The sequence below is a fragment of the Amphiura filiformis genome, chromosome 2 (assembly GCF_039555335.1).
Source record: "Amphiura filiformis chromosome 2, Afil_fr2py, whole genome shotgun sequence".
In the NCBI taxonomy this organism is placed as follows: Eukaryota; Metazoa; Echinodermata; class Ophiuroidea; order Amphilepidida; family Amphiuridae; genus Amphiura; species Amphiura filiformis.
In genome coordinates, this window is record NC_092629.1 from 54,735,388 (window position 1) to 54,754,645 (window position 19,258).

Here is a 19,258-nt window from a genome sequence, read left to right on the forward strand (position 1 = left end):
TCCGGACCAGCTCCAGACTGACCCTCGCCTTCGCCGTTCAGTTAGATCTCACGACCTTGCAGTTCAAATTCCAAGATCTAACCTTGTTAGTCATGAGCGGTCTTTCATTCCATCTACAGCCCGCACATGGAATGCACTCCCGCCTCACATTCCTGGAATTGCGAAAAGGAACAGCTTCAAAAAGGAGGTTAATAGCTATCTAGGCGCCAACCCGTCAGCTTTATTGCAACGATAACAGCTGTTAATGCCTTGATATGTCTTGACATAAAAAAAAAAAAAAAAAAAAAAAAAAAAAAAAAAAAAAAGACACTAAATCTAAATTACGAAATAAAGTTGTTGATAGATTTAAATTAAATTTGTTCTTCGTATTTTATTCCTCATTCGGTACGATACGACTTCTTTTCTGCAATTTGAATGAAAAAGTGAAAATCCAATAGTAACAATTGCAAACCCTCAAACAAAAAGATAACAATGCCTTTAGCGAGTGGTCGATAGACAAGTACTGATATTTTACATCCATACAACAAGGTACATACCAATTTCTTGAAAAACTCAAAGTGTTATATTTCAAAAGTTCAAATTATTCCGAACAAAATGTTTTCACGTGGCACTTCAGATGGCAGATGGCAGATGAAATTCCAACTAAATATAAATATACACGCGTGCCTCAGATTTAGGTAGGTAATCAATCATGGTGACGTGGTTATATCATAACGGTGTTACTGTCAGTCCGATTAATTTAGAGACCCGGTTTTTTTAAATTATTATTATTATTTATTTGAAAACATATATGCTCATAAAAGTTATGAGGGAATATTTTCTATTGGACCTCGGACCTGACAAGATGTGTTGGTAACATTTTGAAATGTTTGTCTTCAATGTCAACTTTTATTCACTTTTGACTAGTATGTCGACAATAAATCAGGACCAGCGAATTATTCCTAACAAAGGAAATTATGGTATGGAATGTTATGGGCGATTAAGGGATGGGGTATGAACGTTTGGACAGTATTTATTATGGGACATTGGAGCACATCAGGCATATCGAATTGCATTCTGAATACGGAGAATGTCCTTCTGATATCAAATAATTTTGATTTTTGAAATTCGCAATGTAATACACATTTTATGGCAAATGATTAAACATTGATATTTTTGATATTTAGCAGAACTCGAAGTAAACTTTATAAATCTGATGATTTATTCATAAGATTGAAGATATGGATTTTTTCCCAAAACAATTAAAAAATAGATGTTTGGGGGAAAAATCCATACCTTCAATATGAAAGGTCAAAATTTTTAATTGATCGTCGGCTTTTCCTCCCAGCTACATACACTTTAAGAATATATCAATAGATTTATATAATTTACATCGAGGACTGTTATATATCAAAAATGTGAAAAATATCAAATTTTAATAATTTGTCATAAAATTTGATCATTCCAGATCCCTTAAAATTGATGTCATGCAGTGGAAAATGATATTGATCAGCAATGTGTTGTACCGACAGAACGGAGCATCCCGCCTGGCTATGCAATAAAGCGTGGACACCTTTCAAATAATGAGCCCGTAAAATCGTTGACTTAGCGAAGAAGAAAAGCTGTCTTATTGGTAGGTACATTCTCTTAGATTTTATGTAGTGATTTGTTTATTACCATACCTTTTATTTCAACAATAAGGCGAGTCTGCACATTATCGCCGCCCACTTTTGTGGTGACCACGAGCCCTTCGCCGTTAGCTCGTCACCGCGCCGTGTTGTATGCTTGGCCATTAAGGGGCGCAGCACTAATTCCGCGTACCATAGGATAACGTGTGAATTCGGCCCACTTCAAGCGCCATTTCTAGCGTCCCTGCAATACTTGGCAAAATAAATTTGGTATTAAAATAAAGCTCTGTTTCTCTAGATTCCAAAACTTTTGACGGCATATATCGATGACCATTGACTTTTTTCGCTTTTTTGCGGTGCAAAAAAACAGCTAAAAATATACTAAACTCACCACTCACATTTCAAAATCGGGTTTTCTCTTAATCCACCACAGAGAATTGCTTTTGAGATCAATTGTCCAGTTTTTTCTGCATGTTAGCATTAAAGACACTTGTCGAAATCAAATAAGCCGATATTGAGTGATTTTAAGTGAACTTGTCGGTAGATATGGTTGCTACAATCTCATATTCACTATGGACTATATTAGCCGAATTTCGTTGTTACATAAAATGCGGAGTGATTTAGTGTTGCGCCCTCTTAACAACTAAATTAATGAAAGACAGCGACAAAAGATTTTTATCGCGTCTGACGTCATCTGTCAATCAAACTCGAGAACGGTTTGTTTATAAGTGCCGTGATGATGACTTGCTGAACGAGGCGGTATAACCGGGCGTCTTATTGTAAATTTTGCACCTATAATCTTATTCCATTTAAAAGGGATTTGTATTAATTTATGGAAACTTAGTAATTCAGAAACATGTGATTTTTTGTAATATAGGTTTCCCCAGAGTATTTCGCACTTGTGTCATTGATTTTCATACAAAAGACAATTTAATTTCGTCCCGAAATCTTCGAGCCAGAAACTTTATTTATATTTTTTTTACTTCATTATATTTCGTGTTTGTGTCATTGATTTTCGTCAAATTGCAGGTCAAATTCATCTGAAAATACATAGCGATCCCTTTCGCAAAAGCAAATTCGTCATTTGTCATTGAAATTCATTAAAGTTTCATTCAATTTCGTATCATAGGCGTATACAATATAATCGTACGTTCATTCTTGGGGTTTCTTTTTGAGCTGTTTTGGTTTTATATATTTTTATAATAAATTATATCGTTTACTTATGCTTATGAGCTGATATAATTAAATTTCATTATACTTTGTTAATCCAATTAAATATGTTAAAGATTATTCTTGAAATTGATATAGGCCCTAAGTCCAAAACATATTTTTTTTGGGGGGGGGATTATTCTATATAGATTCCTTTTATCATGTTTGTTGCATGTAATTCTGTTTTGACGTTCGTTCTTACTTTCATTAGTACACTGTAAATTCAAGTGTTTAGGTTTCTGTAACACTTTTTAAACACTGTATGGTGTTTAATCTTTCATTAACACAGTACAAGTATAGGACACCTAAACACCAAAGTAAACACAAAGTAAACACATAACCACAAAGAGTAAACATATGAGAGTATTTAGATTCTAAACATTCAACATGTTTACTTTCAAAATTGTTTAGATAGTAAACACACCAAATGTTTACAAAGTAAACACATCTGTATTTACTTTTCGAACAATATGAAAGGTTTTCCTTTTCAACTAAGAATAAGAACTGCAACATAAACTAAAATGATCGAACACTGTCTTTTTAAATAGGCATATTATACATCCATTCAACACCTGACGAATATAAATGGCATATGTATTAAAATGAATGACAAAAGACGAAATTGCTTTACGATTCACTAAACCATCGCCATGCGAAACGAAATTGACCACAGATTTGACGAATATCAATGATACAAATGTGAAATATACTGATACAAATATGAAATTCAATGACCGAATAATGAAATTGCTTTTCAGTGTGTGCGACTTCGATTTTTTAGGACGAATTTAAACTGTCCTTTTTCACTTTTTTGATGGTGTTCAAAAACAATATAAGACCTACATAAGAAACAGAAATGAAAAGCACAATCAAACAAAAACAAAAAACATGTAATTGTAAAAAATAATGAATTATGTGCAAAGGAGATCCAAAATGTAGGTCTTATTTCACTCAAGAAAGTAACAAATTTGGCCAAAGAGAAAAAGGTTTTTCTAAGAATGTTTATAGTAAACATGTAAAACGACTTTTATTCGATGCCGGTACCAAATTTATAGCACTTGAAGTTTCACAGTTATTTTTTACATCATTTTTGATGTTTCGAAACGAAATTGACCACAGATTTGACGAATATCAATGATACAAATTTGAAATATCTCTTGAAACAGATTCATCAGGATTGTTCATAGTTCATAAGATTGATAATGTTCTTTTTCAGATCCAATAAAATGATACTACTCGCTCAGAAATATTTCAATTCCTATCAGGAATCTTGTTCACTCTGGTACTGATGTTTCTAGATGTTTTTAGAACCGGCAACACTTCTGTCTGGTTTTGCTGACGTCACCAAACTTTCTTGTTGCCGAGAATTTATGACCTGGTGAATGCCTGTGACCTATACCGCTGAGTGCACCAAATCCGCGTAACTTCGGAGTAAGCTACTAGTTTAGTAAGTTGGCGAGTATCTCGCATTTTGAGACTTCCAAATCGGCGTAAGTTACTAGACTAGTAAGTTCTATTGTTATTTTACTCGGCAACTTACTCTTCATCTTTGCGGAGTAAGTTGGCGAGTATCTCAGAATTTCGTGACTTCCAAATGTGCGTAAGTTACTAAACTAGTAAAGTTTACGCCCCAGCTATTGTTATTTACTCGGCAGCGTACTCTTCGTCGTTAGAGGAGTAAGTTGGCGAGTAAGCAAATCGGTTCATAGATAGAGGAGAAAATCATTGATATTGATGAGATTTTGAAAGTAAATAATATGATATTTCGCATTAGAGCGTATTCTGCGTGTGGAGCGTCTCGTATCAATCAATCAATCAATCAATCAATCAATTAATCAATTAATCAATCAATCAATCATTATTCATTCCCTGTGACGTGTCACATAATATAGTGATTAGCGAATGCATGTTGGATTCCATTTGTATCTTCAGTAGATAGCATAATTATAGTAGGCCTATCATTTAAATTTCACAATAGAGAAAAAGTCCCATTACTTTATGCGTTTATTTTATGCCTTACAAATTTATGACAAGGGATCGTTCACAAACACTGGCCTGATGCAAAAAAATTTCGGGCCCCCTTTTGAGATCCCACAATTTTCAGCCCCCCCTTTTTGACATTAAAATTATGGGTCAACCCCATAGAAAAGCATATAAACTCAATTTTCCCAGTAAAATTCGTGGTCATTTTGTTTTAGGCCCCCAGGGTCAAAATATTTAAAGCCCCTCCCCCCCTTTTTGCATCAGCTCCCCCTAACAAGTATTTGTGAACGGTCACCAATTGTATTCTATATACTACACTGAATAATAATTCGAATCTATGCAAATTTTCATATCTGGGGAAACATGTTTTCAAAACTCAAGATATCTTCTATCTCTAATATAGGCCTACATGTAAATTATCTTATTTCAGGATCTCCCCAAACTTCAAGAATTAGGAATAATTGCAAGTTTTGTGCCAAATAAATATTCCCTTCACACGGCTGGATACAATCACAGAAATAAATTCTTTCCTCATGATATTCTCATATTTTAACCTGATAACGGCAGATCCGACTGGCACTGGATGGGATGTAAGTATATTTCCTGACCCTTGAGGAATTATATGCCCCTCTATCCTCATGATCCTGTTGTTTATTCCATTCCCGGTTCGCCTGGTTGAAGGGCTGCAAAATACTATCACAAAACGCTATAGGCCTATACCCTCCCTCATCCTATCCCTGGGGCACACCATCTGGTTAATGTTTGAATAGAGTAGGCTCACGATTGTCAGATATTTTGCCCAAATTGAATACAATTTTGCGTCATTGTTACCAAATATCATTTAAAAAATACTTGCGCTTTTTGTGATGTTTTAGAAAAATACAAACCTTTATCATGTTTATACTAAAATTGGGGAGCTATTATTATACAAGCCCAAAAATTAGACCCATATTTTGCGGCTTATTATCTATGACACACGGTCATTTGAACTGAGCACCAAGGTGGTCTTTGCGGGGGGGGGGTTGCTACCCCAACCCCTAAAACCAACATCGCAAAGAAAATGTTAACACCCTAAAACCAACCACCTACAATTTCACCACCTGACCCCCAGTGTAAAACACCCAAATTTACCCTTATTTTACATGTTTGAGCAAAATAAATGAATTTTGCCATAGAAAAAAATATCACCTTAATTTTGGGCTAAAATGTATTGAAACTAGCAATTATCACCCCATTTTTTAAAACCTTTTCCCCTCCTACAACTGACCCTGATACGCGACTGAACACGTAAACCACTTTGACCCCGAAATGAGTTACAAAAACTACACTGCTGAGTCCCCAACCTGGCGTTTTACCCTTCTGTTATGGTGTGACAAAATAGATAATCATAAACCTATATAGGCCTACTACTACAAAGCACGCTAAATACACAGATATGGTATTTTGTTTGTACCGGGGTATTTAGTGACATAACACTGCCTATTGTTGAAATTGAATAACAATTGACCGCGTGGTTAAAAACGTGATATTAAAGGTGCTGATTGGGATTCACTGCTCCATTAACGAAGATACTAAAGAAGTAGTTACTCGCCAGATACGCTTCAGCGCAAGTCCCAAAAATACTAGTTTAGTAAGATACGCGGCAGTTGCGGAGTAGTAACTAAAGAAGTAAGCTACTAAACTAGTAAGTTACGCGGATTTGGTGCACTCAGCGGATAGTGTTTGACCTATGGCCCTTTCAAATTCACATATGGACTAAAATAGCATGTTTTTGTTCGATATTTCCAATATTACGCCAAAAATGGTCCTTTATGGCCATTTTAACCAACTTGTTAGTGTTTGGAAAGTGGGAACTTCACTTAATATTATGGACATGTAATTGTACTTTAATGTTTTAATTAGCTATTTCAAGATCCACTAGTATGCCCACTACCGGGGTAGCAGCAATTTTATCTACTTTCAATGCAGTAAAATGTTGACTAAAATGATTTTGCTGCATTGAAATTAGTCAATTGATTATAGAATTATTACCAGTTGATCTACAAATAGCTTAAAACGAAAGTACTATAATCCATAATATAAATGAAGTTCTCACTTTTCAAACATTGAAAAGTTTGTTAAAATTACTAAAAATGACAATTTTCAGCCTAATATTGGAAAAAATTAACAAAATCATGCAAATTTAGTCCACATGTGATCATTAAAAGGCACATAGATCAAAAGCCATAGGTCACAGAAATGCATCGTCATTAACATTTTTGTTCCAAATAAGTAGATTGACATAATGACACACTTTTCAAGTCAATAACATATATATTTATTTTTTCCCCATGCAAAAATTACATTTTTAGGTCAAAAATGGCCAAAATAGCAAAAAAATATGATTTTTGCCATTGTTTTATATTTTAGTGGTGTGCTATGACATTTTTATTCACCAGTGTTGGAAATGCATGTAACATCTGCAATAGAAATGAAACTTCTACTTAATTTACTTTTAAAGTTACAGCTATTTTAATATTTGACATTTTCGGGCAAAAATGGAAAAAAATCACGAAAAACACATTTTAACCCTAAATAACCTAAATGTGCCAAGTAAAACGTCGGAACTTTTTGGATATTAATTCAGACATATCTTTACTCTTGATTTGTTATGTTTTCATGTTCTGCCCAAGAGGGGTATTCCGAAGTGAAAGATAAATGCCCGTGGCCCATAGTCTAATATATTTATGAAAACATTACTCAAAATAATTTATATCGACTCGCGACATTGATTTAGTTTAAATGATACTGCAAACATAAAAATTATATCATTTCAAACAATTGTTACGTGTAGCAATCGTCAATGGTATGATACAATGGTTAATTTATCAATTAAATACTTCGATATTCTATTATAAACGTGTTGAAAATCCGTGCTGTTGGGTTTATATTGATTGCGACCTATGCCACGCGAGACGAAATTGACCACAGATTTTGATATTATTATTATTATAGGTTTTCTCAGAGTATTTCGCACTTATATCATTCATATTCATAAAAAGACAGTTTAAATTCGTCCTAAAAAATCGAAGTCGATTTCATTATTCGGTCAGTGAATTTCATATTTGTATCAGTGTATTTCACATTTGTATCTGATATTCGTCAAATGTGGTCAATTTCGTCTCGCGTGGCGATTGTTTGTGAATCATAAAAGCAATTTATTCTTTTGTCATTCATTTTAATATAAATGTCATTTATAATGGTCAGGTGCTAAGTGGGTGTATAATATGCCTATATTTAAAAGGACAGTGTTCGTTAGTTTTAGTTTATGTTGAAGTTCTTATTCTTAGTTGAAAAGGAAAACCTTGAATAATCATAAAATTATATAACACAATGAAAGAAAACGGTAAAAAAAGATTAAAGCCTATAATGAGCATATAAACATAAGTAAAAGATAAAATATATTTTAAAATAATTAAAACAAAACAGATCGAAAAGAAACCCCAAGAGTGAACGCACGATTAACATGTATACATTGCATATAGGAAGACGAAATTAAATAAGACATCATGGAGATGATGGACTGCTCAGAGCGTTGCGATGGCCTCCTTGAACTGCTCTATTCAGGGCGGCTCAATTATATTTTGAGGAAGACCATCCCTTTCTTTTTGGGAAAGAAGCTATGCTTGTAGGAGTCTTACGCCTTACCATCAACCACAACCCGCAGTGTTCTAGTTGTTAATCGTGTTTTAATCCATTCATTAGTGTGCTTCCACGTATTTCACAGAAGTCAATCTTTTTGGTCTCTGGTGTGGCACTGTCTCAAATGCCTTTGAAAAATCAAGAATTTGAACGTCTACCTGTCAGCTGTGGTCTAACGATCTGGCTAGATCTTCGATTGTTACGATAAGCTGTGACTCTGTTGAGTATTTTTGGCGAAAGCCATGTTGATACTATGGATGGCGGATACCTTCAAAATACGCGTAAGATAAAACACGTAACCTCACACGCCTAAGATGCAATCTTAGACGTCTAAGAGACGTCTTAAGCGTAACTATACATTTACCAATGAAATCTTAGAGGCCTTTTAGATTTTAGACGTGTAAGAATTTCTTACACGTCCAAGTTTGACCAAAATTAGTGGTGGACGATATCGCGAATTAGAAAGATCACAAAAAGACCTTGACAACTATTAACAGCTCGTAACCTATACTATGTGTATGTGAAAGTATCTGATAGGGTCTGTGATGTATTCGATAGAGAACGAAAGGGAAATAACACCACTCAGACCGCGCATTTTGATACCCCATTTCTCTATTTTCGTTCAATATTAACAAAACAGCAATGTTTAGAAAGAAAAAAACCCGAATTTCGAAGTTGTAAAAATTGCAGCTATTTGTATTGATTTGTAGTCAGCGCGAAGGTAAGGGCGGGCTTTATGTGCTACAGTGTATAATAAATATTGAAATATGCTGTGTTGTTAATATTGAACGACATTAGACAAATGGGGTTTCAAAATGCGCGTAAATACACAATCATTCGTTCTATGCCAAAACAGTGTGAATACAATTAATAGTTCTGAAGATTGCGTGCATCTAAAGTGTGCACAAAAAGTAACGCAGCTGTTATAAATACGCCTATAGCTTTTAAAACTAATAAATGTTTCCACAATATTTCCACTTAGAAAGAAGGATGATTTGATTATGCGCTTTTTAATACCCCGTTTGTCAAATGTCTTTCAATATTAATAACACAGTAGTGCTTTTAAAGAAAAATATCCGAATTTAAAAGTTGCAGTTTACAGTGATCAATTGTGATGCGATCAAGCAAAATCAGTCGGAACTCGGAAATATTGAATTTTCAGTTTCTTATAAGATAGTAAAAGGCATTTACAAAGCTGCATTTTGCAGAAAACCCCATTGAATTTGAACAACCAGTTCCAAAGATATGAGCAATTTAAGAGTTTCCAAAACAATAGGAAAGAAAAGGAAATATTGCCTTTGTTTAGCTATATCTCAATTTTTCTTATTTTCCTTGATCGCATCACAATTGTCATAACGCAAGCATTGTGGCACGTAAAACCATCCATTATCTTCGCACTGACTTCAAATCAATACACATTACGTTTGGGTTTTGGAAAGAACCTTCTGTTAAATCATGCATGACTCAATTACAAATCTCTACATCCCTTTCTTCTTGTCTATTGATACTTTGAATAGTGTTTATCTTTCCCTAATAGATAGCGCCCTGATCGATTCTACCTGCATATCAATATGCTTCATTTACATTACATTACAGAGATCGGACACTAATCCCTACCATAACAAATCATGTACACAATGATCACCTATATAGGAAAGATGTGATACTATTTTTTTGTATAGTAGTCTAGTTGCCGGCGTCAGGTATACATAGAATGTTTTTTTATGATGATGACATGTATGATGCAAACTCATAGGTGTTGTGCGTTTGGCAATTTGGGAATGACCCCATAGGATTGCTCAAATACCTCTTTCAAATATATCAAATTTTTTACATAAATAAACAAAAATAAATAAATAAATAAATAAGGAGGACTCGAACCAACGATATTGACATCAGCAGTCTGATGCTCTACCATTGAGTTATGACAGCATCTAGTGATAAGGGTCGAGTTTTTAGCTTATACAGTGTTTGTCTGTGATAATGCCGCCTCGTGAAAGAAAGAAATATAAAATCTCAATTTTAAATTTAAATTTATTTGATAATTTTCTAACCTATATTTTCTTCAGAGCAGGGACAAATATTTCCCCTTTTATCCAATTTGACCGCTAAATAAGAATCTATATACTTCTTTTATTACTAATTTAATTCCGCGATTTGTTCTATTAAGCAATATCAAAGATTAATGTCAAGCATCTCACAACAGATATTTAGTTGGCTTAGTGGTTTTGCACAGTGCTTTTAAACCGGGAGGTACCGAGATCGATTCCCACCTCTGCCTGCAATTTTTTAAAGACTGGGAAATAATAACCTGACATTCGCCGCTGACATTCGTACTGCAGAAGCGGAGTTATAACTTGTTAAACTTTGCTCCTTCCGTAAAAGGGTACATTATTTTGGCACTACATGTACATTATTTCTTTTTGTCCACATTGCTGGTATTAAATATCAAATGGTCATAATTGGCGGTCACTTCAAATCACCCCCAACTGAACAAGGTTCAGGAATGTCCTCTCATTGTTAATTGTTGGTTAGCCCACCACTTGAACAGGATTTAGCCAAAGCAAACAAAGACTTAAGCTTTTTACTAATGCTATACATAAGTATAAGCTTATTATCCTCTTCAACAATAGGATTAAAGATTGGTGCTTGACTGGAATAACGTGCTAGTGTCATTGGTTATTGTTAAAAGGCAATAAGGTGTGTAATTGCAATATTTCCTCTGAATAGGACAGACTCTCTACATCGAACCATGGATGCTGAAGGTTCGCAATACTGTTATTAGCTGTTATTTAGGGGAAGGTATCTTCCAACTCCAATTTCAAATGAAATAGCTGCAACTTTTAAATTCGGGCATTTTCTTTGAAAACACTGCTGTGTTGTTAATATTGAACGAAATTGGACAATGTGGTATCAAAATGCGCGTAAATAAATCATCCTTCTTTCTATGTTAAAATATTGTGAACACAGTGATTAGTTCTGACGCTATCGGCGTATTTATAACGGCTGCGTTACTTTTTGTGCAGTCTTTATAACAGCTGCGTTACTCTCTGTGCAAACTTTATGTTGTGACACACGTATTCTGGCCGCTAGTTTGCCGCAGTGTTCTTGTTCCGCTTCTTAAATATGGCCACTACATTGGCAGACAGCCAATCCATAGGTAGAACTCCCCTCTCGTACTACTGGGTGAATATCACCTGCAATACTGCAGCTGTGGTTATCTGCGGTGCGCACTCCTTTAAGATCTCCATCAACGAACTGTGACTGTTAAGTGGAGCATAAAGCTTGCCCAAGAGATCTTTGAGAGAGGAGCTTACGGTCAACAAAGAAGACCATTTGGAAAAACACTAGCACAGCAGTTAGGATAGTGAGAGCATAGTCTTCAGGACTTGGACAGAGACTATTAGAAGACAGGATCTTGAACATTTCCGGATCTTTGATCAAGAACTGAGATTGTCAAAGGAATCGCATCAAAAAGTCAGCCAACACCTGTCTTAATTGTTTTATGATCACTAAAATGACCCAGGCCAAAATCACAAAAAGAACAAGACTATGCCCTCTGTTTTATTTCCCTTTGTGGTACATACATACGTTATTTTAACGGCGCATAACTACTATTAAGAATAAAAAGTAAAGGTGATTTTGTTTATATTTTATAAAACATTATCTTGGGATATGATATTAATATGTGAATTTTTTTAATTTAATTACATTTTTATATTATACATATAGTATTTGCCATGTTTACCGACCTGATATTTATCACCAAACACAGACAGTCATGATTATTATTTCTTCCTAAACAAAGATATCAGCAGATATACCCTTTTCTTCTTACAGAATCTGCTGCAACCGCCATTGTCTTTCCTGAGAAGATGAGGTTTATGAAGGTAAAGAGTGTGTTCACTTTGCTGGTAGTCCTGGGCGTCATTGGCGTCATCCTATATGTCAAGTTTATTGGCAGTTACCATGATTACACATTGAGATCAATAGTACCAGCACCAATCCAGATATATCAAAGTGGTCGTTCCAATAATTTCAGGGATTTGGGATCGAAGTTGATTTCGCGTTACTCAGTATGTCAATATTATTCTTCACTCACAAATAAAAAGTTGAGTATTTGCAAAATATGAAACAATATAGCAGGATTTTTTTATTATTATTATTATTCAGTCAGCTCCCTATATAAAAGAAAATATAACTAGCTATGGTCTAAGACCACGAACATAGTAGAAGTGACCCCTAAATGACCTTTGACAATAAATATCTGAACATTCTATATGCATATGTGCTCATGTCATCACTCTGATATGTTATTTGTAAGCCTTTCCAAAGAGGCTCGTTTCGGACCGGAAGTGACTTCTTAATGACGTTTGACCACAAATCTGTAAATATCCAATATACACTTACTAAGTCGATGCATGTGTAAAAGTGGCGTCACTCTACTATGTTCTTTGTGGCAGGAGAGGGATTTTGAATGTATTTTGTCTCGGACCAGAAGTGAACTTATAATGACCTTTGACCAAAAAAAAAAAAAAAGACCACAAATGCACTGGGTTACAGCCATTCATGTGTAAACATACTGTCACTCGTCTATGTTTTTCCTGTCTAATAATATTTGGGGTTGTTTAGTTTTACATCGGAAGTGACTCCTGCATGACCTTTGACTCCAAATCTGTCAATTTATAGACACTTGGTAATAACAATGCATGTGTGCAAATGGTGTCACTGTCCTACGTAATTTGTGGCAGAAGTAGCATTTTAAAGGTATTTCTTTTTATACCGGAAGTGACCGCTTCATGACTATTGAACCCAAAGTGAACAAATACCACATATGCACTGGGTAATAGCAATTCATGTGTAAACATGCGTCATTAATGATTGCTGCTCCCATAGCCGATCTGGTCGTAGGGGCGCCAACATTGATATTGAAACATAAAAACTTAAGCAATTACATAGTTGCAATATTGTAATTCTCTAAAAAAATATAATAAAAAAGTCTCTATAATTAGTTATAGTATTCTAAAAATATATAATTTTATAACATTTTAATTTGCCATTTCTTTTCTATCAGGGCGTTTCAACTAATCAACATAACCAAGAATGCAACTTGGCACGTTTTGACCCATCTACCAAACCAGACCTACAAGTAAAATGCAAACGCATAAAGCCATTGAATAATTCTTGCAAGATTGCAAACGATTTGTTTTTCTCTGAGCCCAAAGAATCCTGTTCTCATCAAAAAACGTATAACATTTGTGAGGTAAAGAAGGTGAGGTGCGCATATTGATTGTCTTATTGGTAAACGTGACATTCTTGTAAAATGACGGATCAAAGATGTTTGGTTCCCTTTATATAACATGCAGTGGACTATAAGATATATTAAGTCTATCTAACTGTTCGTTTTTAACATTTTTCTAAACTCAGGTGAAGAAAGGTGCGTCAGTAGTAAAATGTTCCCCTTCGATGTGTAAGAGTACCATTGTTTTGGGCATAAGCGATTGGAACCAAGGAATTTTAAAATGGATCCAGATTCATAATACCACCGACCTGGAGGACCGCATCCGGAGCCTTGTGGAACAGCCACCAGAGAAACCAAACTTTGGGTTTTGTTTTATCAAATGCATTGTCGAGGAAAAGGAAAAAGTAGTGATTGGCAAAAGAGAGGAAGAGAATTACGTTCACAAGAATGTGAAGCAGCTGTTACTACTCCCACCACAGATAGTCAAGTCGAACTTGTCGAGCGCCAAAACACACAATGGAGTTAACATCAATCTGATTTGGTTGGATTCAACTTCTCATAGCCATTTTATGCGTTCTATGCCAGCTACGATTAAATCGTTAGAAAATATTAAAAGGCAAAAGACTGGTCACGTGTTCAGCTACAACTTATACCAAGCGTTGTATTCCCATACTATTCAAACGGCGAGGGCGCTGTTCTCAGGCGTTGTAAGCAAAGGAGATGGAGGCATCCAAAGTAAAAGGTTAATGAGAAGTTATAAAAGTGGGGGTTATGAGATATATTGGTCATACGATTTATGTTGGAAACATATATGGGGACTAGTAATGCAACTTGGGGCCAAAGGGCGATGGAAATATATAAAGAAAGCTCTCGCAGAAGTTGGTATTGATAGAATTGATATGACATTATCTAGTTGTGAAGCTCTTGGTGGTCGATTCTATTTTAATATTAATGAAGCAATATGTTACAACGGAAAATACCAGCATAGTTACATCTTATCGTATCTAGCTGAATTACAAAATCAGTTACAGAAAGCTGGTAAGCCATTTTTTCACTATACAGACACGAACGTCGGGCACGAAGGCAGCGGTCGGCGGATACAGACTCTTGATGAAGACCTTGCCAATTACATTAACTCAATATCAACCCGTGATAATATGTTAACGATATTGCTTGCGGATCATGGCAATAATTATGGAAAGTTATTTAGGAAAACAGGTGAAGCTCGAGTTGAAATGCACCATCCAATGTTAATTATCCATGCCTCAAAGAATTTGCCTCAAGTAATTGGAGAAGATAAAATGAAGGCATTGCTACTTAACCAGGATCGGCTCGTCAGCATACTTGATCTTCATTACGCTCTCCATACACTAGCTCCAGGGGGCAGCATTGACGTTGCAACGGAGCATGCTCAGTATAATGTTGAACCGATGGGATTGTTAGCACCAATTGATATCAATAGAACATGTGATTCAATCCCAATGATTCAACCTAATGTATGTATATGTGAAAGCTATAATACTAAATATGTTGCCAATGGCACAAGACAGATGATGGCGGCAGCATTTGCTTTAGGAGAGATAAACAATGCAATACTGAATCAGTTCCGAGCTGCACATCCTGATGCAGCGACTGGGTTTGGTTCGTGTCAGAGACTAGTAGCATCATGGTTTGGCAATGTGCGCGAAACCTATGAGAAGGTAAGATAACCCCTGTGAGTTAAACTTGAAATTTTAAAATCCTTTGTCATCTATTTTATCACACATCCTTAGTTTGTTCAATCAGTAGATTTAAGGAAAAGGACCCTCTCACCCCGGGGCCCAATAGTAAGGAGTTCAAATCGGTGGTGTCTGGACTTATTGTTGAGGGGTGGGGAAAGAAAAAATACCTAGTGAGCATTAGTTTGGCCCAATTTTGCCGCGATATCAGCGCTAAAAAAATATCGTTTTATACTATTTGAAGTAAAAGTTTGAATTGGTAATTTTACGCTATTTTATACTCAAATCAGGGTGTACTGAATAGGTGCGTACTAAGAACAAGGAATATTTATTTTTCTTTTCTTTTTATTTTCGTGGAGTTGTCGGAGGGGGTGGTCCTGCTCCCGTCAGACACACCACTGGTTCAAATGCACACATATGTGTTCGGGCCGTGAAGCCGTAAGAATTTGAGCTTTTTGTCAAGTATTTCAAAAATATCAATAGTAAGCCATGCCCTTTTTCGATGGGAGGGCAGCATACTAGATGACCTACATGTATGTGCAGTAGCTATTTTAGGAGAAAATCTCACTGGCAGTTTGAAAACGTAAAATCTTGAGCTTGCGTATATGGTGGGGTTGCTGGAGGGTAAAAACGCTTTGTTCACTTGTAGGGACTAGGACTATTTTACTGGCCTTTTTAGCAATGTCGTCGATTCGGCACCCTCCATAAGACTGCGCCAGGGCACGTGCCATCTGCACGGGGGGGTTCAGTGAAAAAATGGTGACGGCAAAGAGCAAACTGTCCTTAAGGGTTGTCTTAACCCTGGAATTATGGAAACTTTTGGGCCTCACAACTGCTAAATTGTTGGTCTAAAGTATACTAAAAGTATACTAAAAATTCGGTACTATAGCTTTTCATTATTCCATTTGATGAATATAAAGGGGCGGATGACATGATTTTATCCAGAAGTTAAATCTCGTAGGGGCCTTAATTAGGGATTGAGTTCAACCCATGTCTACCAATGTTTGTTACCATGAGGTGTTAGGATAGCCCCTCTAGATCATTGCTAGGGGTATTGGACTCAAATTTTAGGGTATGTTTTTGCTAGAAGTCACGAAAGGTCACACCGACTTATAGCTATTGAGATATTTTACAAAATGACATCGGTTTGGTTGTACGGGAGTCAAAATGTCAAATTACTCAGATTTTGACCAAAAAAGTGGCAAATTGCTCATCTTTATAAGAATCAAGAAACGGTATAGAACTTACCTTCTAAATTGTTAACTTTACTTGTTATGTGCAATGGAAGTCAGAGATCAACAGTGACATAAGGCCACCCGATGGCCTTTGACATTGTTTGCACTCTATCTCAGTAGGTGAATATAGTAGATAGGCAAAACTATTCTTTTTCTGGTTCCATTCAAAAGTTTTTGATATCTATTTTCTTATGTATTTTGTTGTTTTTTTACTCCATATTTTTACCTTTATCTCAGTTTCCAATTTGCCGCCTTTATTTGGCCCCAATGGACCACATTGTGTCACAAATGAGGTTTTTTTAGGATAACTCAATAATGATAGGTCGTAGGTAGCAGAGACAATACAATGTTTAATCCTTGTCATCAGACGAGTAATTTGATACATCTCTCAACAAGATCGAAGCATTTTCCATTTTACCACTGTGTGACCTTTCGTGACCTCTAGCAAAAAGGTACCCAACAATTGGATTCCACTACCCCCCTAAGCAGTAATCTAGAGGGTCTATAATAACACCTCATGGTAACAAATATTGGTAGCCATGGGTGTAGAACTCGACCACTTTTCAAAACCCCTTGCTCCTAAACTAATTCCCAACATAATATTACACATAAGAAAATCATATTATTATTGGTCCTACTTGTACCAAAAGCTCCGTATTAAAGGCTGGGATGGGAACGGATTGGATTGGGATTGGGCTACCAATCTGGCAATCCTCATTGAATAATCTTCACCTTTTTTACAATACACAGGGCGCGGTAACCACGAAGCTAGATATTCACGTACTTGACGAAGATGTTTTCTTTATTACCGTTCTTATTTCAAAAACCAACAATATGAGTCTGCTCAACTACCATCGCATATCTAGCTACGGTCAATACAGAGCATGCGCAGATGAAGGCGTTGACGTCAAACTTTGCATTTGTTCCTTGACTCAACCAATCAGCAGACCAGATTACATGACCATCCCATCGTGGCATTTAGAATTTACAGGTGCATTTCAGAAAAACAGTACCACTAAAGTGTTGGGTAGCAACAGCTGTCTTTACGTATATGAGCGGAGAACACAGTCTGGTATGACCTTGGAGGCCTCAGCGGAGTGTTCAAAGAAGTCTTATTTCTTGAAAGTTCATGCAGTTACTCGTGTGAATGTTTTCACTTCGTTACCATTGCCGTATCATGTAAAGGTTAACCCTGGTGATATGATATTCCTTTTAGTGTTTATTCAAAGTAATGACAAAGCCAAATGGAATGTGGAATATACTGTCAACTATGAAGAAATAGATTAATATATTATTTAGTCACAAAAGATTTAGAAACAAGTTGCCCCTACACTGTGGATTATATGATATAGTATAAACTAACTATGTAACAAGGATATACTGTAAAGCTATTTAATTTCGCTAGTACTTAATTTCGCTAATTGCCAATGATCACCATTTTGTGGGTATTTAATTTCACTAATCCAGCAATTTATGTGTACAATTCAATGTAAAACTGTTCAATTTGCGGGTATTTAATTTCGCGAATCAAGGCTTCTAGCGAAATTAGCGAAATTAAATCCCTAGCGAAATTAAGTGGTTTTACAGTAATTGAAATTTTTTTTTTAAAGAAATTAAAAAAATTGTCTGTTCTGCACGTTAAACGTTTATCTTTACTTTTACAGTCATGGATAAAAGTTTGGAATATTTATATTATTTTGCATAATCCTTTTTAAGTGCAGATTTCTTACCATCAATGACCAGTCAGCCAAGCAAAACGAATCATGGGTGTCTGGCAATGTCTTAAGTACCATTCCATATCACACATTACGTAATGTAGGACAATGACTTATGCATGACCAATGAACATTCGGGCATCCCCTTTGCAGTTATTTAGCGATATGATTCATAAGGTTACATCGGCTTTTGTATTTCCGTGTGAAGAAACCATATTTACTTTGTTGCATATGTCTGTTGCATGCGATATTTCTAATCATGGGGCGCGAGTTGAGAGCAGATTTGTACGCCCGCGTCATTGACTTACGTAATCGCGGTTACAAACAGAAGGATATTGGTGTCGCTTTAGAAATTAAACAAGGTGCAGTTTCTCAAATTTTGAAGAGACGTCGAGACACCGGAACTACTACACCTACTAATACAAGGATGAATCAGCACATCTGTATATTTATGGTTAAGGTGTTTATGTTGTTTTGTACCATTATTGCAATATCAAATTTGTCTGCATGATATTATGATTAGGAATCCCCATTCAAAAGCGCTTCTTTTGATGGATTGTGGTCCTTTTTGGAGGAGGGGTCACCATTTTTCTATAATAATGTATACTTATAAATACATAATTTATAAATGAAACGACAAGCGTAAGTATGACTTAAGTATGAGCTTTTTTAGCTTTTAGGGGATGTCATTTTCTTCTGAAGAGGGAGTCAGGAATATAGGCCTATCGGTGACCGGAGTCAATTTTTTTTAGTCATTAGCCCATCATAATTTCACAACCCCCTATTTTTGGCATAAACGAATTGTGACCCCTTATTGTTGGTATAAAAATTCTATGACCCCACTATTATAATATTCATTAACCCCCCC

General features: G+C 35.7%; 1 protein-coding gene and 1 long non-coding RNA gene across 2 annotated transcripts; both read left to right on the plus strand.

Moving 5' to 3' along the window:
- Positions 1 to 1,507: 1,507 nt before the first annotated feature.
- On the plus strand, positions 1,508 to 13,723 carry LOC140146395 (uncharacterized). Its single transcript, XR_011858234.1, has 3 exons — positions 1,508 to 1,612; positions 12,321 to 12,556; positions 13,555 to 13,723. It is a non-coding gene; the product is annotated as an uncharacterized lncRNA (long non-coding RNA).
- Positions 13,724 to 13,946: 223 nt separating this feature from the next.
- Positions 13,947 to 17,967, plus strand: LOC140141469 (uncharacterized). The gene is made up of 2 exons (XM_072163346.1): positions 13,947 to 15,422; positions 17,426 to 17,967. The coding sequence occupies exons 1-2, from the start codon at positions 13,947 to 13,949 to the stop codon at positions 17,960 to 17,962; spliced, it is 2,013 nt and encodes a 670-aa protein (XP_072019447.1). The 3' UTR covers positions 17,963 to 17,967.
- The last annotated feature ends 1,291 nt before the right edge of the window (positions 17,968 to 19,258 follow it).